We start from the raw sequence: 27769 nt of genomic DNA, 5'->3' as shown, positions 1-27769 counted from the left end.
GTTACTACCAGTACCATCAGTATCATCACTACCACCAGTACTATTATGACAATACAACTTGTTAGAGTATCTAAAGAGCTTACATAATACAGTGGAAGATTCTGGGCTTTGGAGTAAATCAGACTTATGTTAGAACTTTCACTCTGCTCCTTCCTAGCTATGCAAACTTAGGCAAATTATTCATTGCATCTAAGGCTCATTTCTTCATCTGTAAAACTGGGATGGTAATAACTACTTCCAAGAGATTTTGTGAGAATTGAGAAGAATGAATGAAAACTACTAAGTAGAGTAAGATGGACGTAATAGCACTCAAACAATTATAATTAGAATAATTAAACTTCTAGATCTCTCCAGAATTTTCTTATTTATAAAATTTAAAAGTACCATATTTTTCCTGATTAAAATTGTATATGCTCATTTAAAACTTCCCATTTACCTATTTTTCATTAAAGCTTGTTTTTAGATATTAAAATACAAGTGATAAAGTAAAATTACAAATAATTTCAACACCCAGAACTAACTACTTTAATGTATTGGTAGGTATGATCTTTATTTTTTTCTGTGTGTATGCCTTTTCTTCTTCTACCCACTTATGTATTTTTAAAGAGAGGTGGTAATTTAGGGTCACTAATGTCTAACATTATGAAGTCTTAATATTAATAATTATGAATTTCTGTGATCTAAAGTGAGAGGAAACATTTCTGAATCCTCCCCACCATTCCTGATGTAGAAGGAAATGGGAATGGCCTTGAATAGTGAGCTACATGCAGATAGCTCTCCTTGTTGCTCTGTCCCTCATGTTGTGTTCTCTGGCAGGAATCAGTCCCTCTTTAGGCACACGTGATGCCCAGTAAGTGCTCACTTCCTGGACACATTTCAAGGTGTCATTTCTTTTATTTTCCTAAATATCCCAAATTTACAAAATTTTACATAACACACTCAACATATAAGTACTGAAGCCAAATTTCTAATTATCATAGAAGATATACACAGATATGTAAATTATGTATATATATGTTTTACATATAATAAATACATTTAGTCAAATATATTTCAAATGATATAATAAATATAATATATTATATAATAAATATGTGTATTATATTTATTATATATTGTATAATTACATATTAATATAAAAAACATAATACAGCCCTCTATCAGAGACACGAGTAAAGATATGAAAGCAGTACTACTGTATATTATTATTTTCCCCATTCAAATGCCCTTGATGGAATTTAATTTCCATTAGAATTCCTAGCTGTGCCAACAACCAGCTGTGTGATATATATATAATAAATATAATATATATATTTAACTAAATTTAAGAGTATTTTGAGATATTTTTCTTTTGCACCATATTAGACATCAATTTTCTTTAGAGAATTGGAAGAAAGCAATCCTAGTCAATAGCACTATATGATGCTATTGTTCCCTGAAAAGCTTAAAACTTTTTCACAAATACCTCCTCCTTATGATTGCACATTTTTATGAATCTCGTTTAAATATTATTCAGAAACAAGTTTTCTTTGTGAGCAAGATCTTCAATTGAATTCAGCAAGATTGTTCTGTATTTTTCCTTTTATGATTTATGATGAGATTATTTGTTTTCTGTCATATGGATCTAGGTTTATAATTTATAATTACTCTAAACAACAGTAGCATGACTATTTTGAGCTTATTGAGACAGGTGTAACACACTATTATAATATAGAAATCAGAATTATGAAGAGTTACAGGCAACTCATGAAAAAGCCCACACTGTTCAAAACAAAAGCAAAACAAAACAAATCAAAACTGACTGGCATTCTCTGATCCATTGAAATTCTTAATTCTCAGAAATGTAATGTAAAATCTACCAGTCCTATAAATTATCCTTGAAGAACAAAGTGGAAATGAGAAGAGCTTTGGTGAACACACAAGCACACACAAAACTATGCTGTTTCTTTATTCTTTCATTTCTATAATTGTGAATATTTTATTTGCACTTAAATCTTTAGCATAAAATATTTAATTCCACTGGTATTAGGCATATACTCTATCTACTTCTTTGCAGCAGGGGAACACAAAATTACCACATGATTTGTACCATCCATTATTTCAAACAGGTTTCTGTTAATTGATAGAGAAGGAGGAGAGAGAGAATTTGGTGGGGGCGGGGGCCAGGGGCAGGGGCACAGTATGAGCTAACAGACTTTGCTTTGAACTACAGGGGAAGTAGGGATAGGGTAATGGTTACTTTAAGTGAGAACAAAAGTGGCAACCTGACGGGAAAAAACACATAGAGAAAGAGAACACAGTAACATGCAAAGAGAAATAAACATAAACAACTGATAGATTTTTTTTTTTCATTTATTTTCCATTAGAACTTGGTGGGTGTGGGTGGTCAGTTGCAAAATAATCAAAGGGCTCAAATTCAGAGGAGTAGATAATCCATAACACGGGGGTTAGGCAACGTTAGGTGGGTCCAGGAAACCTTCACAGCTGAAGATCCAGAGAAGGGAATTTGGCCGGAAACACAGCCTCAGGGAGCAAGCTGCAAGGAAGTGATTGCCACAGCCAACTGCCTGTGCAACCACAAGGGAATCAACCGGCGTTTTCGGGCGTATTCAGCTTGAGACGTGGCCTGCAAGGAATTTTCAGCTTCCATATGACATTTACTCACAGAATAATTGTGTTTCTCTTCTAGTAGGCACGAATATGAGATCGAAGCCGTGTCTGCTATTTCAGACATTACCAGTGTGCTGGGCTGTGGGGCTGTTGGCTTTAGGAGGGGAGGTTGAAGTAGAATGGGCAGATGTTTTGGCAAAATTCATATTCCATGACTATCCAGGGAATGTGCGAAAGTGTTTTTATGTATAACACTATAGAGCAGTAGCACAGCCACTTGTTCAAAAAACAATGTTCGAACCACCCCAGCGTCTGCTCTGGAGTTATCCACATTACACACATGAACAGCAAAGAGGCGGCCACTCTGTGGCTCCTGTGCTACCACTTTCTCTTCCTGTGTCTATGTGGAACATTGATAAAAGATCACAAAACTTTCTCACTGAGTCTGAACACAGCCTCAAAATCTTGCCCACATAGCAGGCCAGGATGCCATTAGGATTTACACATACCTGAGGTCGCTGATGTGGCATGTTCATGCATTCATTCAATAAACACTTATTGACATCTCCCGCTGGTGCTAGAGATGCAATGATGAGATCAAGGAAGAACACATCCCTGCCCAATGAGAGAGCAACCTCAGAGGAGGCCACACAATGTGATGCTGTTTGTGATGCGTTGCCATGGAAGCAAACTCAATACATTTGAGTGGAAATGGGAACTCTTGGTATCATATATTTTTATAGCTTTTCTTTGAATTTTAAGACACATAATAGAATCTATACCTTCTAATAAAGTAAGCCTAGCAATAACAGTTTTCTCTTAACTTCTATACACACAAACTTCTTTAAGCTCTTTCTTGATCAGGTCCAGGCAGATAATAGAAGCAAGCAAACACCTGAACAGAGTTGTTGGCAATTAATAAATAAGGGTAATAATAATAGGAGTAGCTTATGTGTATCCTTTCATTTACTCATTCAGCTAATATTGTGGGGTGCTTACTGTGCGTATGGGATCTAACTAGGGATAATGCAAGGGACGAAACAGGCAAAAATGGACAAAACTCAGTCTTCAGGGGCTTGCATTCCAATACAGGAATATAAATAATAGATAAAAATTACTGCTTCTTAGAGGACGAAAAGGACTAAGAGTTTATGTCTTATCCTAAGTGTGTTGTATGTACACTAGAAATTCTGAATGATAACAAAACCTGCTTTGGTGGTGGCTACCCTCAAGTGTTTGAACTCAGGTTAATGGGGCCCAGGAAGAAATGGAGGCTTTTACATTTTATGTTATGTCCTTTTGTATTGCATGGGTTTATTTTATTTTAAAAATAACATGCATATATTATTTTTATGGTAAGGCAATCAAGCTTAAATTTGAAAAAGAACATAAATAGAAAATACACATTCTTTCAGATTCAAGTATTAGATTGCCCAATGGGCTATAAAGCTTACATATACAGGCTGTTGGAGATTGCCTTTTGATTCTCTTTTTTGAAAACGGTAAGTTTCCTGGCCAGGAATATTGAGAGTAGTTTATATTTTGAAAAAATAAGCCAGAGTACTCTTTCACTAGAAGAATTATTCTTGGCTGTATGAATGTCTTCTTTTGAGAAGTGTCTATTCATATCCTTTGCCCACTTTTTGATGGGGTTGTTTGTTTTTTTCTTGTAAATTTGATTGAGTTTTTTTGTAGGTTCTGGATATTAGCCCTATGTCAGTGAGTAGATTGCAAAAATTTTCTCCCATTCTGTAGGTTGTCTGTTCACTCTGGTGTTAGTTTCTTTTGCTGTGCAGAAGTTTAATTAGATACCATTTGTCAAATTGTGTTTTGTTGCCATTGCTTTTAGTGTTTTAGACATGAAGTCCTTGTCCATGCGTATGTCCTGAATGGTATTACCTAGGTTTTCTTCTAGGGTTTTTATGGTTTTAGGTCTAACATTTAAGTCTCTAATCCATCTTGAATTAATTTTTATATAAGGAGTAAGGAAAGGATCCAGTTTCAGCTTTCTACTTATGGCTAGCCAATTTTCCCAGCATCATTTATTAAGGAGGGAATCCTTTCCCCATTTCTTATTTTTGTCAGGTTTGTCAAAGATCAGATGGTTGTAGATGTGTGGTATTATTTCTGAGGGCTCTGTTCTGTTCCATTGGTCTATATCTCTGTTTTGGTACCAGTACCATGCTGTTTTGGTTACTGTAGCCTTGTAGTATCGTTTGAAGTCAGGTAGCGTGATGCCTCCAGCTTTGTTCTTTTGACTTAGGATTGTCTTGGCAATGCGGGGTCTTTATTGATTCCATATGAACTTTAAAGTAGTTTTGTCCAATTCTGTGAAAAAGTCATTGGTAGCTTAACGGGGATGGCATTGAATCTATAAATTACCTTGGGCAGTATGGCCATTTTCATGATATTGATTCTTCCTATCCATGAACATGGTATGTTCTTCCATTTGTTTGTGTCCTCTTTTATTTCACTGAGCAGTGGTTTGTAGTTCTCCTTGAAGAGGTCCTTCACATCCCTTGTAAGTTGGATTCCTAGGTATTTTATTCTTTTTGAAGCTATTGTGAATGGGAGTTCATTCATGATTTGGCTCTCTGTTCATCTGTTACTGGTGTATACGAATGCTTGTGATTTTTGCACATTGATTTTGTATCCTGAGACTGTGCTGAAGTTGCTTATCAGCTTAAGGAGATTTTTGGGCTGAGATGATGGGGTTTTCCAAATATACAATCATGTCATCTGCAAACAGGGACAATTTGACATCTTCTTTTCCTAACTGAATACCTTTATTTCTTTCTCTTGCCTGATTTCCCTAGACAGAACTTCCAACACTATGTTGAATAGGAGTGGTAAGAGAGGACATCCCTGTCTTGTGCCAGTTTTCAAAGAGAATGCTTCCAGTTTTTGCCCATTCAGTATGATATTGGCTGTGAGTTTGTCATAAATATACAGCCAACAGACACATGAAAAAATGCTCATCATCACTGGCCATCAGAGAAATGCAAATCAAAACCACAATGAGATACCATCTCACACCAGTTAGAATGGCAATCATTAAAAAATCAGGAAACAACAGGTGCTGGAGAAGATGTGGAGAAATAGGAACACTTTTACACTATTGGTGGGATTATAAACTAGTTCAACCATTGTGGAAAACAGTATGGCGATTCCTCAAGGATCTAGAACTAGAAATACCATATGACCCAGCCATCCCATTACTGGGTATATATCCAAAGGATTATAAGTCATGCTGCTATAAAGACACATGCACACGTATGTTTATTGCGACACTATTCACAATAGCAAAGACTTGGAATCAACCCAAATGTCCATCAGTGACAGACTGGATGAAGAAAATGTGACACATATACACCATGGAATACTATGCAGCCATAAAAAAGGATGAATTCGTGTCCTTTGTAGGGACATGGACGCAGCTGGAAACCAGCATTCTCAGCAAACTATCGCAAGAACAGAAAACCAAATACTGCATGTCCTCACTCATAGGTGGGAATTGAACAATGAGATCACTTGGACACACGAAGGGGAACATCACACACTGGGTCCTATTATGGGGAGGGGGTAGGGGGAGGGATAGCATTAGGAGATATACCTAATGTAAATGACGAGTTAATGGCTGCAGCACACCAACATGGCACATGTATACAGATATAACAAACCTGCACGTTGTGCACATGTACCCTAGAACTTAAAGTATAATAATAAAAAAAAAGAAAAATTATTCTTCTGGAATTGAAGAATTTGTGAAATATTTTAAAAGCTTGTATGTAATGCTACATATTCTCAACAAATATGGGCAAATATAATTTTATAAATAGAAAATTTCTTATACATTTTTGAAATGTTCAAAAGTATAATCAATTAGTAATTTTTATTAACTAGACAAAATGTGCTTGCATTACATCTAACTAATCATATTTTTTTCCCTATAAAACAGGCGGTAAAAATATTGAAACATATAATCAAATAACACAACAGGAAATGTCACAGGATATAGAGTACAAATTATAATGTGCAATAAAACATAAAATAATGTTTTCATGACTAATCAATTTATTATTAAACATTTAAATATCAACTTGTTATTCAAATGTAAAGTGCATGTTTAAACATTTAGGGTGACATACCTTTGGTATTATTTTTCTTTAAGTCTTTCAGTGCTTGAACAAATGTCAGCTGGCTTTCAGTGAGAGGCCAACTGTTATACAACACCGAACACTGTATAATATACTTGTAATTCTGTGAAATAAAATGCAACGTTTAAAAATGATAAGAACACACATGGTATGTGCCTAATGTCATTTATTATGCTAGGTATATGATAAATGCAGAATTTTCCAGATCAGACAGCCATAATTTAGTTAAATAATGCTGGATGTTCTCCAAAACCCTATAACACTACACTTTATAAAAGTTTAATAACCTCACATCCCCACCAACACCTGCCACTACCCAACTTTATAATTTTTGCGAGTGCAGTGGGTATAAAATCTCACTGCTATTGTATTTTGCATTTTTAAGATTACTATAGAATTTGAGTATTTTTTCAAAGCTGTTGGCCTTTAGGGTTTTCTCTTCTTTGTGATCATGGCACAAAAAGTAGTCTCCTACATTATTATTATTTTTATGGATTAACATTTTATAGTTAAATGTTCACTATATCTGGAATTCAACTTTATGTATGATGTTAGCTAGTGATCTAGTTTTATTGGTCTCCATGGAGATGTAATTTTCCTAGCACAACCTTCTCAATAGTCCATCTTTTCTTCATTGGTTTATGGTGTTGCCTCTATTCTATATGAAATTTTCATAAAAATATGAATCTGTTTCTATCTTACTTTCTCTTATTGCTCCATTTACCTATGTATGCATTAATTAATACTGTTTTTACTGCTATATCTTTTTGTCTTTGGAAACACTAAGACACACTTTGTTCTTTTTTCCTCAAGTTTCCTTAGCTATTTGTGAATTGTTATTCATTCCTATGAATTTTAAGTATCTTTAGAAAATTTCGGAAACATACAGTGGGAATTTTGATTAGGATTGTATTGAATTTAAAGACAGATTGAGGATAACATATCTTTATACTGTTATGCCATCTCACTGAAAAGAATGAAATGCTTCTCTATTTATTCAAGTCATCTCTGTCCTTCAGTTGGTTGGACTACTTTCTGTATCCTTTATTTAAGTGTTAAGCTTTTCTATGTGGAAAACTGACATAATTTTGGTTAATTTCTGGGTATTCTGTGATTTTGTTGCTATTATTAAAGGCATCATATTCTGATGTCTAATGCATAGTGCCAGTGTAGAGGGAAGCTACTGATTTTTGTAAGTTGTAGTGGCAGCACAGTATCATGATTAAGGGCATGACCTCATGAGCTACAGCTGTCTAGGCTGAAGACCTGCTGTAGCATAAACCAGCTGTTTGGCTTTGAGCAAGTTACTTAAGCTTCCTGTCTTCCAGGTTCCTTGACTGTGAAATACAGATAATAAGAATATTTACTTCAAGAGACTGAGGTGGGCGGGTCACCTGAGGTCAGGAGTTCAAGACCAGCCTGGCCAACATGGTAGAGAAACCGTTTGTCTAAAACAAAACAAAACAAAACAAAAAAAGATTAGCCAGGCATGGAGGCACATCCCTGTAATCCCAGCTACTCCGGAGGCTGAGACAGGAGAATCGCTTGAATCCAGGAGGTGGAGGTTGCAGTGAGCTGAGACTGCACCACTGCACTCCAGCCTGGACTATAGGGTGAGACTCCATCTCAAAAAAAAAAAAGAGGAAGAAAAGAAAAGAGTTGATAAGGAGATTTAAAGATCTATGTGTGACGCACATAGTATCAGGTGCATAGTAAGTAATAAGTAAGTCAATACATTATTAGTTATTACTATTAATGTCTGGCAATTTTGCTAAAATCTCTTAGTTCTAAAGTTTGTTTATTCTGTTGTTTTTTCTTGGGCATGTGATTATATTATCTGCGAATAATTCAATGATTATTTAGAATAATCTTTTAATTTTTTTGTTCTTTGTATCATTGGTCTGGCTTTCCATTATCAAAATATTTCAGTATTAAATACTAACAATGATAGCAAGCATTCTTTTCTGACTCCAATTTTAATAGGAACACACTTACACTTCCCACATTAGTATAATGGTTTTGTATATGAGATTTGGCCATTAAGTGTAAAAGTTTTGGCATATAACATTTATGATGAAGAAGTTCTCTCCTATGCCTAGTTTGCTGAGAGCACATTTTAGAAATCCATAAATAGGTGTTAAACTTTATCAGATGTTTCAGGATTATACGATCATTCTCATCTAGTCTATTACCGTAGTGACTAATACTGATAGATTTTCTAATGATAAAAGATTTCTGAATTTCTGAGAAGAATTCTGTCTGATTGCTTAATACACTGCTAGAATTGGATATCTATTATGTTATTTGTAATTTATCACCTATGTTTATAAATAAAATTTACATTAATTTCTTAAAAAGGATTGGAAAGTTATATTGTTTGTTTTCTGTAACAAATTACTTTTTAAAAGTCTGTTAGACCTATCCTGTAAAGCCAAAAGGGCCCATGGTGTTTTGGAAAGGGAAGACTTAGAGGACTTTGAATTATCATTTCAATTTTATTATTCTTTACTGTTTTATTCAGATTTTCTGTTTTCTTGTGAATCAACTCTGCAATTTCTCCTCTCCCCCACCCTCAGGAAGTTATGTGTTTCCCCCTCACCCCCAGGTTTAATTTAATTTAATTTAATTTAATTTAATTTAATTTAATTTAAGACAGAGTCTTGCTTTGTTGCCCAGACTGGAGTGCAGTGGTGCAATCTCGGCTCACTGCAACCTCTGCCTCCCGGGTTCAAGCTGTTCTCATGCCTCAGTCTCGGGAGTAGCTGGGACTATAGGCACCTGCCACCACGCCTGGCTAATTTTTGGTATTTTTAATAAAGAAAGGGTTTCTCTACCATGTTGAACAGGCTGGTCTCAAACTCCTAGTCTCCAGTGATCTACCAACCTCAGCCTCCTAAAGTGCTGGAATTATAGGTGTGAGCCACTGCGCCTGCCACCCCCCTCACCCCTACCACCCTGTAGGTTTTAAATTTGCTAGCACAGAGCTGTTTCTAATACTCTTATTTTTTTAACCCATTATCTGTTGTTAAAACCTCCACCCTATTTTTTGTTCTGTATTTGATTAATTTAGATATTCTCTCTCTTTTTCTCTTTTTCTTATTTGGTTTTACTAGAAGTATGTATATTTTATTAAACTTTAAAAGTAGCTTGGGTTTTATTAATCTTTGTTTTTTATTCCACATTTCATTGATTTCTGCTCTCATCATTATTAAAATCCTTTCTTCTTTTATCTTTGAGTTACTTTTTTGTTCCTTTTTTGAATTTTGATTTCAATAGCTCAGCTCATGTGTTTTTAATCATCCCTGCTTCCTAATGAATTAATCTAAAAGCTGCATTGTGTTTTTACTACTAAAAATAGTAGTAGTAAACAAATGCTATTTTAGATGTTGTTTACAAATTTTAATTGTTATTGAATCTTGTGTATTTCATAATTTATTTTCTAATATTCTTTTAAACTAAAGAATTATTTAGTATATTTAGTATATTTTATTTAGTTTTATCATTTGTAAGATTTAAAACTCTTTGTTAATTATTAGTTTCTATTTTATTGCGTTATGTTCAGATAACATACTATACGATAGGGATAGTTTGGATTTTATTGAGGCTTCCATTTTATTGTCTATTACAGGATATTTAAAAAAAAATCTCGTGTGTGCTAAAAAAGTATATTCTCTGCTTATTGGGTAAAGTGTTCCATATAGATATCTAAATGATTAAGCTTATATTTAGATTCTTTTTCAAATTCTCACAATTACATTTACTTATTTTGTTTTTCAGCTTGAACTGTCAGTTTCCATGAGGCATGGGTTAAAATCTTCAATTATTCAAAATTTACTTATCTTTTTATCTCTGTAGTTCTAATAGTTATTGCTTTTTATTTATTGTGTCTAGATAATTAGGCACCTATATATTAGTTATGGCCACATCTACTTCATTTATTCTACCTTTTTTAAAATAATGTTTCTATATGTATTGAGATATTAAAACTATCATCAGGCCAGGCATGGTGGCTCACGCCTGTAATCCCAGCTCTTTGGGAGGCCACGACAGGTGCATCATGAGGTCAGGCATTCAAGGCTAGCCTGGCCAACACGGTGAAACCCCGTCTCTACCAAAAATACAAAAAATTAGTCAAATGTGGTGGCAGGTACCTATAATCTCAGTTACTTAGGGAGCTGAGGCAGGAGAATCGCTTGAACCCAGGAGGCAGAGGTTGCAGTGAGCCGAGATCACGCCATTGCACTCCAATCTGGGCAATAGTGCGAGACTCCATCTCGACAAACAAACAAAGAAAAACAACTATAATCACAGCTCTCTCTTGGTTCATATTTGTATGTTTTTCTATCAGTCTATCATGAGACTTTCTGCAGCATTTTGTTTAAAATTGTCACTTTTGAACTACTTATAGTTAGATCTTGTTTTTATATAACTTTAAAATTTTAGCATTTTAGTTGATTAATTTGATCTATTTAGATTTATTGTAATTTCTATGATATTATCATTTATTTCTGGCATTTTATTTTCTTTTTTTTCCTTCAATTTAATTTAAATTTATTTTACTTTTTGGTTTCCAATGGCTAGGTCATGCCTTTGTCTGCTGTTTTATAAATACACTCATTGTCCTTTTCCCTTTAATTGTAAGCACACACAAATTAAGTTTTATTAATATATGACCTTTAATATGTGACATTTATTAATATGTGACCCTCAAAGCTATATAGCCTCTTATAACCCAACTATAATATTAGATAATTACAGGTACATTATAGAGTTCATGTACAGATTACATTTGCCATGTATTTAAAGATCTTGGCACAGAGAGACTGTTCAAGTCTCTCTTATTCTCCAATTCTGGCTATACATTGGGAGCACCACACATTATACACTGTTTTTAGGGAAAATATTGTTTTGTTTTATGTTAGGATTTTAGGAACAGTCCAACTGAACAATTGTTTTTAATATACCTGCGGTAGTGTGCTGGAACTGTCTTCTGTAGTGGGTGTACTGGTAGTTTCCTCCTCCAAAAGAGGTAGACCAATGTCTTGTATTGCACTTACAGCTCTACCCTTGGGGGATTTCTGAATTCCCTGAGCAGCTTTCTTCTTAACATACACTTCTTGGTCTTTCTTAGATGCAGAATGAAATGAAAGAATGTGCTTGCTAGCTGAATAGGAGAAATACTAAGTTAAAGTTAAAATATGTGATATACATAGTTATTACGGACTAAATTAGTTAGATTCCTTTATAAAACACTCAAAGGAATAGGCCAATTATTTTTGTTTTAATGAGATAAAAAACAGTATGACTGGTTTATTGATCTTAAAGAAATCTACTATAATAGTATGTGACATGCACAGAACAATGTATATTCTAAGTAACCACTTATTTCTAAAAGTATATATAGCAGTTCAACAATTTCTCATTTATTTTGTACCACCTGAATGACCCTAAGCTAATGCCACACACTCTGATTTTATCTGTGTTTAATACCACATATATATGTTATCACACTTATAAAAGATTTTCTCTTTAATTTTCAATTTTCAATTATTTTCTAATTAACAGATAATATAAGTACTGCTGATAGGTTTAAAAATGGAAATGTGTTGAACATTATTAATTAAGTCATCAAACATGTAGTTAAAAAGCATAAATGACTGACCCAGGGATATTCTAATTCCAGCCATGACATTGGAATTATTTTCCTACCACGAACAATGATAAAAATGGACAAAATGTATAAAGCAACTGTTTTTAGCCATTGGAAAATATACAGCCCAGGATTGTGATCCTTGAGACAAGGGAAACATACAAAGTGACCTCTTGATTTCCGGAGATTTTTGCCTGCAAGTAGCTTCCCAACTGTATACAGGGAGGTACAGCCCAAAGTAGTGAGCAACAGTGTTGCTAGGTTTAGGAAACAAAGATGGGTGAGTGGGGTTCCTGCGACAACTAAAATTTGAGGTAGGATACCACAAGGGAGTATATGAGCAGTAAAGGAGCTCAGAAATAGACATGGGGTCCACTTGAGTCTTTAGCTGAATTCTAAACTTCATTTGTACAAACACTGAACAATACCAGGCAGACAATAACTACTGGGGGGTTGTGAGCTTAATGAAGATTCTGTTAGTTGCACAGTGTTGAGAGACATTGAAATTCTGACTTGTCAAAATGAAGGGAATTCAATGAATATGCAGAGCATTCACTTGAGACCCAAGAAAGGCCAAGCTTTTTAAGAGTAGAGCTACCCTAACACTAGAGTCATGGCAACTCTAGTACTGACTTAATAAACTCAGGACCAGGATCAAGCTGCCAATACATTAACTGCCCACCAGAACAAGATTCAACACTCTTTCAATTAAAAGAGCATAATCTAGACTCTTAGCAGTGTAACATGCACAATATACAGCACACAATCAATATGATATATGAAGAAGCAGAAAATGTGACCATAACTTGAGAAAATAGTCAATAGAAAAAGCCACAAAGCTGATAAAAATGTTGGATTCATCAAACAAGGACTTTTAAAAAGCTATTTAAAATGTGCTTAAGGATTTATGGAAAAAGATGAACATACTGAGTGAACAAATGGTGAGTATCACAGAAAAATGAAATACATGAAGAATCAAAATGAAATTCCAGATCTGACTATATCTTAAATAAAAAATACCTGGATTGACTTAAACAACATATTGTCAAATTCAGAAGAAAAGATTAGTAAACTTGAATACAAGCAATAGAAATGATTGAAATAGAATCACAGAGTGAAAAAAACATGAAAAGAGGATAAGTGATTCATGGTATGATAGTGTGGGAGGTGAAATAGTGACCCCCCAAGAAAGGTATGCCCACCCAATAACTTAGAATGTGACCTTATTTGACATAAGGGTGTTTGCAGTTCTAATTAAGAAAAAGATCCTAAGAAGACATCAACCTGGATTAGGATAAACCCTAAATCCAATGATGGGTATCCTTAAAGGAGACAGAAAAATGGTAAAACACAGAGACATACAAATAAGAGGGTTATGTGAAGATGCTGGCAGAGACAGGCAGAGTTAATTTGTCTCAAGACAAGGAAAACCAGGATCCACCAATAGCTAGAAGAAAGGAGGAAAGATTCTCTCCTAGAGCTTTCAACAGCAGTATGACCTAGATAACATGTTGATTTCAGACTTCTGCCTTCCAGAACTGTAAGGGAATGAATGTTCATTGTATTAAGCCATCCGCTTTGTGTAATTTGCTGTAGCAGTCCTGGAGAATGAATACAGATATCAAATTGCATAAAGTATGTATTTTTAGTCCTAGGTAGAGCACCACTAAAAATAGAACATTTAAATGTGAAAATAGTAAAGTATATGCACAATCTGCTGACTCACAGTATAAAAGTTGCTGACAGAAATTGAAGACTAAATTGAGGGATGTACTGTGTTCATGGACCAGAAAGCTAGTTTTGTTAAGAAGTTAGTGCTTCCCAAGTTCAATGCAATCCAATTCCAATTAAAAGCTACAATTTTGAAGAAAATGCAGTGTTGGAGGAAGAGTAGTCATTTAGATCAGTTGATCCTGAGTTCAAAAGTAGACCCACACACACATGGTTAAGTGACTTTTGACTAAAATGTCAAGATAATTCAATGGAGAAAATATCATCTTTCCATTACACAGTGCCAGAAAAACTGGATATCTACATGGGAATAAAAATAATTTTGACTGCCTACCTTAAACCATACATAAATATTATTTCAAGTATTATTTCAAGATGCATCATGAAAGTAAACATGAATGCTAAGATTATAAAACTTTTAGAATAAAACATGAAAGAAAATATTCATGATCCTAGATTAGGTAAAGATTTCTTAGATAAATACAAATAGCACTAAGTTTTTTAACAACTCCAATTTTATAAAAATTAAAAGCTTTTGCTCTTCTAAAGTTGCTGTAAAGGAAGTGAAAAGACAAAGCTTAGACTAAAAGATCACATTGGCAAAGCATACATTTGATGAAGAACTTGTATCCAGAAGATACAGAATATATGAACAGGTTAATAATAATAAAGACACCTCATTAAAAATGTGGGTGTGTAATGTGTGAATAAATCCTGCAATCAATAAGTTATACACATGGTCAGTAAGCACACATAAGATGCTCAACGTCATTAGTCAGAAGGGAAATGCAAATTAAACTACAAAGAAATAGTACAATATATACACTAGAATGATGGATTAAAAACATTGACAACAATAAATGTGAGAAAAAATGTGAGAAACCAGAACTTCTGTACCTTGTTGGGAATGTAACATGATACAATCCATTTGATAAACTGTTTACTATTTTAGAATAAATGTATACATATGTCAAACTCTGACATATTAATTCAACTCCTGAATATTGATCCAAGCGAAATGAAAACATGAGTCCAAAAAAGGATTTATACAAGCATTTCCTTACCAGCTTGAGTCACCATATCAAAAAACTCTAATAAACCCGTATGCCCAAAAGGAGAATGGGTAGACAAAGTGTGGTATCTCCATACAACGGAATTAGTACTCAGAAACATAGATAGAAATAGAACAGTGTTATATGCAATAACATGGATATAACTTTAAAAATTATGCTGAGCAAAAGAAGCCAGTGTCAAAAGATAAATACTATATGGTTCCAATTTTATGAAGTTCTAAAACAGGCAAAGCTAGTCTTGTGATGGAAATGTGACCAGTGATTGCCTCTTTGAGGGTGAGGAAATTGAATGAAAATGGCCTGAAGTATCTTCTGGGTAACAGAAATATTTTATATGTTGTTAGGGGTGTGGGTCACACTAAAGTATGTACTTACCAAAACATTGATTTATACTTTTTGCTGTATATAAATTATACTTTAATAAAAAATTAAAAATGTATGACACAAAGGTCCCGTCCTTTACTTCCTTCCATCGATCTGTTAGTCATTAATTCATAACTCATTTTTTTACAAAAAAATTAGAAACACATAGGAAAAAGGGCACATTTCCCTAATGTATGAGACTCTACAAATAAACTAGAAAAAAGTAGCTAACTTCAATAAAATAATGGGAAAGCACTTAAAAATTTGCAAAGAAGGTGATACAAAGAGAGGAAATATAACGCATAAGAACACATTCAAACCTCACTAAAGAGAAATGAAACATAAATTAATACTTTTAGCATTCAGATGACAAAAGTCAAGAAATATAACTCTGTCAATCAGGGGAGTATGGATAAAGGAGGATAAATTTACACAAACTCAGTAGAGGGCAACTAGACAATGTATGAGAAAATAACAATGCATGTACCCATTCATTGACCTAGTAGTTCTACTTCTAAACGTTTGTTTAATATATATGCATGTACACATTCAGAAAATTAGATACACAGGTTATTTGTTAAAAGTCATCCTTGAATTTTAAAGATTGGGCATATCACAGATGACTCTCTGTAGGAGCCTTATATAACCATATAAAATAAAATACAGTATTATTCCTAGTCTATAGGGCTTCCCCAAATACTCAATTATCTAGAATGTAAATTTTATGAAAAATTATAAATTTCCCAAATTACAAATTTTAAAATTACAAATTTTACAAAACATTCAAAATTACAAATTTTGTATTAACTTCATAGCATAAGTGTTAATATAAGATTTTCTTCTTGAAGAATTATAAGAAATACAGATATTCTGTAAATTCCTATGATATGATACAAAACCTAAAGAAGTCTATATTAAGTTTTGTGACTGGCTCACTTTGAACTTCTGCATCCTTGCAATGAAGTTTACTTCTCCTTTAGAACATGGTAAGAGTGTTTGTGTACAGAATACTTATCAAGGTAGTGTGTCATATCCTGTAAAAACACACACACACACATTTTTTGCATGTATTAATATTTTTGGCGGGTGTACTCCAGAAAAGGTATGTAAATGGATTTGTTTCCAAGAGAAGCCACTGAAAAATGTTTATTTTTAAATTCAGTGTCTGCTTACATCACTCATAAACACAAATTAATAGCATCAATTTTAAAACAACACCCTGTTTGAAGTCTAAATGAAGAAATTATCTAATGCACAATAATAGTTCTATCAATCTGTATGGAGAAACCTTTCAATCTTTTCTGTGAAACATAGAAGAGGTCGTGAAAAAATGCAAATAGCCTTTCCTTGCATGCAAATTCGTTATTGTAACAATGTCAGTTTTCCTTAAATTAAGGTATCTATATATTCAAAGCAGTCAGAAGAAAAACAATGATTTCTGTGTGTTTTGAGAAAGCTTGAAAAATTGTATTAAAGTTCATCTGGAAATACTAATGGTAAAATAGAAATATGTGTAAAATAAGAGCCATTACAGATGTTGGCTCTACTTTTGGATCAATTTCTGATCTCTGAACCAATTACCCTTCTGCTCAATTTTTCTATATCTTTCTTGGCCAGAGGTAAACCTATAAAAATTGGTTTTAAAGACTTATGTATGCTTCTCTTATAAATGGTAAATTTTGAATGAAACAATGATTAAACTAGATGACAAACTATAAACAGTGTTACCTGCAAGAATTTGAATCTAAACATTTCAGAGAAAATTGGTGGTGGTAATTAGCTAATTTAAAAAAAAGCATAAGGTCACAAATAGCATAGGAGAGCTGCACATATGTGCCCACTCAGGTTTTGGAATTGAGTTCCCTCTATGAACTAAACTATAATACCAGTGTAAAATGTACCCGAGTAAAGAAAATAGCCATTTAAAAGAGTCATAAACAACATTCCGACTGACAAAACATTATCTGATTAATGGTCTTAACACATCTAAAGAAAAAACTAGAAATGGAGTGTGGGCAAGTTTGAATGAGAAACCACAAAGGAGTGCTGAACCTAAGTGCTGAAAACAACCTAGGAGATATTCAGGGGTGAAGGACAAGTGATGGCAGAAAAGATGACATGTTCAAAAGAACTGAAAGAGTACTACAGCTTTGCCCAAGCTCAACCCTACTAATACAGTACGTGCATTTCCCACTTCCCTGTGACTTAAACACTGCACTTGTGCCCTAATTATATCATCCCAGTGTGATATTTCTTTAATTCTCTTCCAAGTCTCATTGGAAAGGCATATCCTTCGGTTATGACAACCATTCACACGTTGTTTCAATGGTTAATAGGACAGGATGAAGACAGCCCTCTTTTAAAGGCTTCTATTTTTCTTTCCAAATAAAAAACATTCTAAAGATTCTTATTCATTTAAAAGTATTTAAAGCATTACCATTTAAATTTAAAGTAAAAATAAATTTAAATTTTAAAAGTTTTAAATTTAAATAATTTAAAATTATTCTAAGGATCGGAACAGAAGGATCCTTACTTATTTGTGCATCTTGCTGTCCAAATAAGCTTCGATTTACTATTCATGGAAGGCTGGAGTTAAACTCCCTGCTAAGACCATTTGGGGTATTGTACAGTAACTAGTAATTAAAAGAACAACAGGAACAAAAGACTTTTCTACAAATGGATATCATATAATATGCGATTTTTAAAAGGGAGATAGAGTATGTTCAAAGATCCATGCAGAATTAAACAGTTAAGGAGCAGAGATAAATTCAATCTATATAAGCATTTAATAAATATATTATTAACATATTTGTTCACTATACGTATTAATTAGAATATGTATAAAAAATTCCCACTAAAATAATTGCAAACTGAATCTATTTTAAAAAAAGAATAACACACCACAATCAACTAGGGCTTATTCTAAAATAGCAAATATTATTGAATATTGAAAATATTTATATAATTTATTATAACTATAAATCAAATTGGGAAATCCAAATTGTAAAAAGCATTTGATAAAGGCAAGTATGTTTTACAAGTTAAATTTGGAAAATTATGCAACATATAATACAAAGAGTTTTATTTAACAAATTTCCTCAATCATATTTGTTGATGAATTATGGGTAAATCATTACAGGCATTCAAAACAAATCTAGGAACAGTGGCTCACACCTGTAATCCCAGCACTTGGGGAAGCTGATGCAGGGTGGATCAGTTGAGGTCAGGAGTTTGAGACCAGCATGACCAACATAATGAAATCCTGTCTCTACTAAAATACAAAAATTAGCTGGGTGTGGTGTCACGCACCTGTAATCCCAGCTACTTGGGAGGCTAAGGCATGAGAATCACTTGAATCCAGGTGGTGGAGGTTGCAGTGATCTGAAATCGCTACAGCCTGGGCAAGAGAGTGAGATTCTGTCTCAAAAAAAAAAAATCAAAAATCTAGGAACAAAATAATGATGAACATGTTGATGTCGAGTGGGCAGGACTATTTATTGGGGACATTTAGAAGGGAAATATTGTGGTACAATGGGAGGATGGAAGTGATGTTTAGTGAGCACAATTACATTGAGTTATGCAATAAAATCAGAAGAAACTTGAAAGTCAGACTAGAAATGTGGAAAGAATGAAATAGGGAGAAAATAATCAGAGGTATGTGTATTTAATATTTTACATTCTATAAATCATAATAATGAGATAATTAAAAAGCACACGGAGATTTCAAAGCAGTGTTAAAATCTTGATTAAAGTCACAGCCCGAACTATACTCCTTGTCTCCTTGGAGATGGGATTCTTACCCTATGTTAGTGATCAAAACCAAAAACTGATTTAGGAAACAATACTCAGAAGTAGAGCGACATGCGGCAAGGTCTATCTTGCAGAAAGCTCTGGAGAGAATGATAGGAAGGATTTGTTTTATAGACTGAGTGCCTCCAGTCAAGTTAGTGTAAATAATAAAACCTTCAGTGGTACCCTTCGTCCCACTAGCTAGGAGCAGTTCCTGGACAGAACACTGGACTGGGAAAAGACAGAGACTCACACTATTGAAGCCTGTGTAAGATGATGGGATACCAAAGCATTTGCAGTGACCTGTTGCTCAGCTCATACTCCCTAACTTGCCAGTAGTTGTTAAGGAGAGAGGGACAGGGAGTCAAAAGTCAGTGTTACCACTCAAATCTGTATTGCTCTGGAATGCCCACTTATATAACTAAAAAAAAAAAAAAAAAAATACAGATATTAGATAGAAAAGGGATATAAAGATTTTTACATATAGAAAGTTCAACTAGAAGACGTAATCAATTAAAAAACACAATGTGATGAAAGAATTCAGAAAAAGCATACGCATCAAAATAAATGTAAATGGACTGCATTCCCCCATTTTAGAGACAAGAATCTTGCATTTTATATTAGTCTGCCCTCACACTGCTAAAAATAACTGCTCAACTAGGTAATTTATAAAGGAAAGAGGTTTAATTGACACACAGTTCCGCATTCCTGAAGAGACCTCAGAGAACTCACAATCATGACAGAAGGGGAAGGGGAAGCAAACACATCATTTTTCATATGGTGACAGGAGAGAGAAGTGCAGAGCAAAGGGGGGAAAAAATCCCTCATAAAACCACCAGATTTTGCGAGAACTCACTTACTATCACGAAAATACCGTGGTCTAATCACCTCCCACGAGGTCCCTCTCCCAACATGCAGAGATTACAATTTGGATTATAAATCAAGATGAGATTTGGGCAGGGCACAAAGCCAGTCCATATATCATTGTGTAGAAAAAATATCCATTTACAGGAGAAAGACTGACAGCAAAAACATGTAGAGGATAGAAAACTAAACAAATGAACAGCATCAACAGGCAAATAATAACAAAAGGAAGAATAACAAAAGGAAGAATCAGTGATAAGAAATCTTGTTAAAGTTAAGAGAAGGTTGCTTTATGTTTATTTTAAAAATACAATACATAAAAATTATAAAGCAAATATGAAACATATAACTAGCAGCATGGCATATAAATATGTAAAACTAAACATTATTAGAGTTAGAGATGTTATCACACATTTAAAAATAAAAATAGAAGATCTTAATACACATCACTAACAAATTTACACACCAATTAGGTAAAATATAAATAACAATCTTGACATTTTAAATATCATAATTAGCAAGTTTGACTTTTATGAAAGTGTATGTGTGCATTTAGACATCAAACGACCTCCAAAATAGAGTTCTTTGTAAACCTCAGTGGGACAGTAATCAAACTTGATTTGAATCAGGAAACAGGAAAAACACCAATCAAATCCTCAAAGTAGAAAATATATCTACACTTTCTAACTCCACAGAATTCAACTTGAAATTAACAGAAATAGGCTAAATAAAACAATTTTATTACTTAGGAATTCTAAAAATATTATAAACACTAAGGTTAAAGAAAAGGTCAAAAATAAATCATAGCTCATGACTAACATAACACTACATATAAAATTTTATAGCATTCTAAGTTATAAAGTATAATAAAATATATGTAGCCAGAGTTAGAAAAATGTATAGCATTAAGTATATTTATTTAAAAACAAGATTTAAAATATGAACTAAATTGAAACTAGCAAAGCTAGAGGAAAAGACATTTGACTAAAATTTAAAAGTAGAGAAAGGGTTTTAAAAGATAAATATAAATATTAATGAAGTAGATTATAAATCTAAAAGAGCCATTGAGGTTTGAATAATAATAAACTCAATTCTTTCCAAGAGAAGACCAATAGTACAGAGTAAATTTTAAAAAGTCTGATTAAGAATAACTTACAAATAAATAAAAAAGAATATATTTATACAAACCTATTGAGAAGATATTTAAAAATTTTTAAAGAAATCTTGTATGCAAATGTATGCAAATAAATTGGAAAAACTAAATGAATCTCTACTTTCACTAAAAATATAGTCTATAAAAACGAAAGGCAGTTAAAAAATAACCTTGGAAATTATTTTCTTAAATAGTAAAAAGAAAAAACAAGTCTCTCCCCCAGAAACATCAGATTTAGAAAGTTTTAAGGACAAAGCTAATAACTTTTTTTTAAAAAGAAATGAATCCTGGACAATTTAAAAGACTCCAAAATAGAAAAACTAAAAAGCTCTCAAATTAATTTCAAGAATTCATTATAATTTCAGCTTGAGAATTGGGAAAGAATAATGTACGGGCGCACCCACAGAGAGGAAAAAACTCTCATAGAGATACAAAGTGATGACTATGATGCAGCAAACTGAGTAAAATTATATATTCTAAACATAGGAGTATACGAAATCATCATTGGCCAAATAGGTTTTATTGTAAGAATGCAAGAGTGATTCAAAATTAAAACTCAACTTATTAAACTCAAAGGAGTAAAATTTGATGATTTCTATAAACAACAACAAAAAATAACTAATAATGTTCCAAACTCATTCAATATTAAAATTTCTCAAGTTTCATGAAGTCTAATTATTAGAAGCCACTAACAAAAATAATAAATGATAAATGTCACAAGTGTTCCTACTTAAGAAAAGGAAATACATCATCATCACTTATTTAATCTTGGTTTGAAGGTCACAGCCAAGGCCACAAAAAGGAAAAAAGTTACGATTTAAGAAAGAAGAAATATCAATGGGCAAAATAGATAAGAACCCAGTTTTGCTTAAAATTGAAATGCAAAAATGGAGAATAAAGGCATAAAAGCCAAAATATTTACAGTGAGTTTTGGCAAAAAAGCTAAAATACTAACTTTTTTTTTTTCCCCCTGGGTAGCATGATTATAAGGCATTTCTTGTTCCCTTCTTTGTAATTTTCTATTTTTCCAAATATTCTACTTTGGCAATGTGTGACTTTTACAGAATCAAGTTGCTAACATAACTAAGTAATACACCTCAGAGTAGCACTGCTAACCATTATTTCCAAAATTATTTTTATTTATTTAATAACTCATTGAGAATAGTATACTGAAAGTAATAACTTTAGTTTTTGTTAATTTTAGTATGTAGAATATTTTCTGAAAATAATGAATTAGGAATTTTAAAAAGTAAAAATATTCTTTCAAAATAATAAAAATTTGACTTCTTAATAAGAAGGCTCCTGTAATAGGAAAGTAAATTTTCTCCAAGGTGAAAAGGCTTTAAAATAAGCCTATATTGATTTTCAGAGCCTAATTTGACATGCAAATGTTATACTTGTAATATTTTACTGTACTATCAAGTTTCACAATTTAAGGGGTTACTTGCTACTTTATTTTCATTTTTAAAGTGTTATGAAAATATAAATATCCATTTATGAATCTAACTATCCTGCTCATAAAGGCACACTTACACTGGGAGCTCAGACCTTTCTCACTCTTCAAGAAGTTAATTGCTGGGATTATAGCTTGGCCTTTTCCAACAGAGCTCACCATAGTTTCTTCATTTTCTAGGACCTGCAGCTTGATAAATGCATCTGGCTTGGATGTGTGTACCTGTATTGTAGCAGGTTGTGGTGTTAGAACTTTAACTGAATATCTGTAAAGAAAAAAAAGTTAACATTATAAGCAAGTATGTTGGTCTTTCTCTCAAGTCAGTAAGTGAGATAGTTTGGATATATGTCCCTGCCCAAATCTCCTGTTAAATTGTGACCCTCACTGTTGGAGGCAGGGCCTGGTGAGAGGTAACTGGATCTTGCAGACAGGTTTCTCACGAATAGTTTAGCACCATCTACTTGGTGCCGTTCACATGACATGAGTGAGTTGTCATGAGATCTGGTTGTTTAAACATGTGTATCCCCCTCCCCCTTTCTCTCTCTCTTACTCCTGCTCTGGCTGGCCATGTGATGTGCCTGATCCCCCTTCCCCTTCTGCCATGATTGGAAGCTTCCTGAGGCCTCCCTAGAAGCTAAGCAGATGCCAGCTTTATGCTTCCTGCCCAGCCTGCAGAACTGTGAGCCTCTTTTCTTCAGAAATTACCCAGTCTCAGGTATTTCTTTATAGCAATGCAAGAACAGACCAATACAGTAGGGAAAACTGTCTAATTTTCTGATATGATAACCTAAAAGTAAAACTACTTTGTAAAGTTCACTAACATCCTGAAAATACTGGAGTTACAGACTTTGGCAAGGGATCCCAATATAGTACTGTAAAACAAAAGGAAATAGAACTTCTATTATCATCAAATTCTAGATTTAAAACATATAACTTTTTGTTTAGATGTAATAAGCAGTCACTTATAAAACTTGATAGCCCTACAGAGGATATAAACAGACACTTCTCAAAAAATGACGTACATGTGGCCAAGAAACACATAAAAGATAGCTCAACATCACTGATCATTAGAGAAATGTGAATCAAAACCACAATGAGATACCATCTCATGCCAGTCAGAATGATGATTATTAAAGTCAGGAAATGATAGATGCTGGTGAGGTTGTGGAGAAATGGAAACTCTTTTACACTGTTGGTGAGAATGTAAATTAGTTCAATCACTGTGGAAGACGGTGTGGTGATTCCTCAAAGATTTAGAACCAGAAATACCATTTGACCTAGCAATCCCATTACTGGGTATATACCCAGGTAAATATAAGTTATTCTATTATAAAGATACATGCACGCATGCAGCACTATTCACAATAGCAAAGACATGGAATTAACCCAAATGCCATCAATGATAGATTGGATAAAAAAATGTGGTACATATGCACCATGAAATGCTATGCAGCCATACAAAGGAACAAGATCATGTCCTTTGCAGGGACATAGATGAAGCTGGAAGCCATTATCCTCAGCAAACTAATGCAGGAACAGAAAACCAAACAGTGCATATTTTCACTTATAAGTGGGAGCTGAACAATGAGAACACATGGACACAGGGAGGGGGAACAACACTTACTAGGGCCTGTTGGGGGAGGTTGAGGGTGGGAGAGCATCAGGGAAAAGAGCTAATACATGCTGAGCTTAATACCTAGGTGTTGGGTTGACAGGTGCAGCAAACCACCATGGCACATGTTTACCTATGTAACAAACCTGCACATCTTGCACAGGTACACCGGAACTTAATAAAAATAAACAAACAAATATAAAACTTGATAGCCCTAAAAGCCACCAAACCTCTTAATAGATCTGCAAACTACTGCCATGTCTACCCTCTCTATTACACAAAAAGCACTTCTGGCAGAAGCCTTTGGAGCTTCACTGATAATAGCATTTTCTGTGATTCACAAAAATACAGAGAAATTAAAATAGTAGCCACAGCCTCCACCTTCACCCCTCATCAATCGTTTGGAAACCTCTTGCAAAAAGACTGGAAACATGCAGTCTGATTCATTCTTTCCAACTCCCCTTTTAATGCAATTAAAGAGTTGGCTTTTTGTTCTCATTTTAGGTGATTCCTCACAAATGCTCAGGATTCGATCAACTTTTAATTTCTCTAGAAATTTGCTTTTCTGAGTATCATGTCTCTCATATATATGACGATACTAAAAGACGACACTTTTTTCTCTATATATATATGAAAAAGGTCGCACAGGCTGGAGTGCAGTGGTGCAATCATGGCTCACTGCACCTCGAACTCCTGGGCTTAAATGACATTTTCGCCTCAGACTCCAATATAGCTGGGACTACAGGTATGCACCACCATGCTCAGCTAAATTTTTATTTTTTGTAGAGACAGGATCTCACTATGTTACCCAGGCTGTTCTTGAACTCCTGGGCTCAAGCAATCCTCCTTCCTCAGCCTTGTAAAGTACTGGGATTATGTGCATGAGCCACTACGCCTGGCCCCTCTCCTGTATCTTAAAAAGACCCCACTCTTTATTCCTCCTTGAAATTAGCTTGTGTATAAGTACAGTTCTCTCCTATCTTTAAGACAGATTAAAACAAAGCAAAAACACAGACCAATGCAACTTTCAGCCCTCCTTGCAGTCCAGCCTCTACTGCATTGCCCACTTCCCAGCTCAGCACCTAAGGAGAGTTGTCTGCCTCCACTCTTCTCATCTTACCATCTTCCACGTGCTTACTCCATCACCAACACCGGTGCTATGGTTTGGCTCTGTGTCCCCACCCAAATCTCATGTTGAATTATGATAATCAGTGTTGGAGGAGTAGCCTGGTGGAAGGTGATTGGATCATGGGTACGGAAATCCCCCTTGCTGTCCTCATGATAGTGAGTGAGTTCTCATGAGATCTGGGTGTTTGAAAGTGTACAGCACTTTCTCTCTCCTCTCTCTCTCTCTCTCTCTCTCTCTCTCTCTCTCTCTCTCTCCTGCTTTGCCATGTGAAGATTGTTCCTGCTTCCTTTTCGTCTTCTGCCATGATTGTAAGATTCCTGAGGCTTCCCCAGCCATGCCTCCTGTACATACTGTAGAACTGTGAATCAATTAAACCTCTTTTCTCCGTAAATTACCGAGTCTCAGGTATGTCTTTATAGCAGTGTGAGAATGGACTAACACACCAGGTGCTAAACCTACTCTTGCCAATGTTTCAAGGAGTTTGTCACCATCCTACAGAAACTTTGGTTCTCTTCTTCTTTTACCTCTCAGGAGAACTTGACAGTGTTCTCTGGACCCGGATTTCCTCCTCCTTTAAAAACTCTTCTCCTACGAGCACAGCAACTTTTATACTTTCCCTCCTATTTGGGGGCTGCTTTGCTTCCATTGACAGACATTCCCACAAACATCAGAGAGTCTTCATGTTCTGTCCTGGGTCTGATTCTCATTTTACAAACTTTCCTGGGCACTTTCAGGAACAGTAACAGAATCATGACTCCCAAATCAATGTCTACGGTGGAACTACCTATGCAGTATCACTTGGCTATTTCACTAGACCACCACATTTAAAAACTAAAAAGGAATCAGTTGTCTTCCTATGGCCCACCTTGCAAATGAGCTTCTCCCCTCTAAGTAAATGACATCATCCACACATTTCCCAAGTCAAACTCTAGAACTCCAGCAAGGCTATCAATTTTACCTCAATATCTGAAAATCCTTTTTCTTCTCTCCAGATTCCCTGTCACTGCCTGTAATGGGTTGAATTGTGTCCCCTCTTACCACCAAAGATCTGTTGGAGTTCTAACCCCCAGTGCTTCACAATGTCACCTAGTTGGAGATAGGGTCTTTTGCAGAGAATCAAGTTAAAATTAAGTCATTAGAGTGGGCTCTACTCCAGTATGATTGGTGTCCTCATTAAAAAAGGGGAAATTTAGGACTGAGCACTGTGGCTCATGCCTGTAAACCCAGCACTTTTGGGAGACCAAGGCAGGAGGATTGCTTGAGGTCAAGAGTTTGAGACCAGCCTGGTCAACATAGCAAGACTCTGTCTCTACAAAAAATTTAAAAAATAATTAACTGGGCATGGTGGCATATGCCCATAGTACCAGCTATGGTGAGGTGAGAGGATTGCCTGAGGCAGGAGTTAGAGTTTTCAGTGAGCCATGATTGTACCACTGAGCTCCAGCTGGGCAACAAAGCAAGATTGTCTCTAAAAAAAGAGGGAAATTTGGAAACAGAGGCATACAGGGGAAAACACCACGTGTGAAGGTGATGGCAGAGATAGATGTGGTGCTTCTAAAAGCTAAGGATAACCAAAGATTACCAGCAAACCACAAGAAGCCAGGAGAAAGTCATGAAACAGGTTGTCTCCCACAGCCTCAGTTGTAACCAATCCTGCTGACAATTTGATCTCACATTTCTGTTAATAGTTTCCACAGTTCTGCAACAATGCATGTCTATTGCTGAAGCCACCCACCCAGCGTGTGGACTTTTGTTACGGCAGAGTCCTGGCAGGTCAATATGCTGCCCTACTTCAGACCGCCATAATCTCACTCCTGGGTTATCGCAAAGCTTTTACCTGGTTTCCCCCTCTCCGGTTATGCTCCCCTTTCATTCATTCAATACACTGCTGCCTTGAGTGAAGTTTTGTTTTTTTTTCATATTCCATGTCTTTTATGATTAAATATAATTTAAAAATAATAAAGTTCTAACATCTTTTCTGTTATATAATTAAAGGGCTGGGAGAAGTTGCTCACATCTGTAATTCCAGGACTTTGGGAGGCCGAGGCAGGTAGATCACTTGAGGCCAGGAATTTGAGACTAGCCTGGACAACATGGTAAGACTTAATCTCTACAAAAAATACAAAAATTAACAAGGCTTGGTGGAATGCACCTGTAATCCCAGCTACTTGGGAGGTTGAGGCAT

General features: G+C 34.6%; 1 protein-coding gene across 1 annotated transcript in view; it reads right to left on the bottom strand.

Moving 5' to 3' along the window:
* ADGB (androglobin) overlaps positions 1–27769 on the bottom strand; it is a 248133-nt gene that overhangs the window by 41892 nt on the left and 178472 nt on the right. Inside the window, exons 27-29 of the mRNA XM_008006725.3 lie at positions 22924–23108; positions 11732–11931; positions 6759–6870 (exon numbers count right to left, since the gene is read on the bottom strand). Coding sequence (XP_008004916.3) covers positions 6759–6870; positions 11732–11931; positions 22924–23108 — 497 coding nt within the window. The remainder of the gene's footprint in view (positions 1–6758; positions 6871–11731; positions 11932–22923; positions 23109–27769) is intronic.

Source organism: Chlorocebus sabaeus, chromosome 13 (genome assembly GCF_047675955.1).
Source record: "Chlorocebus sabaeus isolate Y175 chromosome 13, mChlSab1.0.hap1, whole genome shotgun sequence".
In the NCBI taxonomy this organism is placed as follows: Eukaryota; Metazoa; Chordata; class Mammalia; order Primates; family Cercopithecidae; genus Chlorocebus; species Chlorocebus sabaeus.
This window is presented reverse-complemented; position numbering and strand designations above follow the sequence as displayed.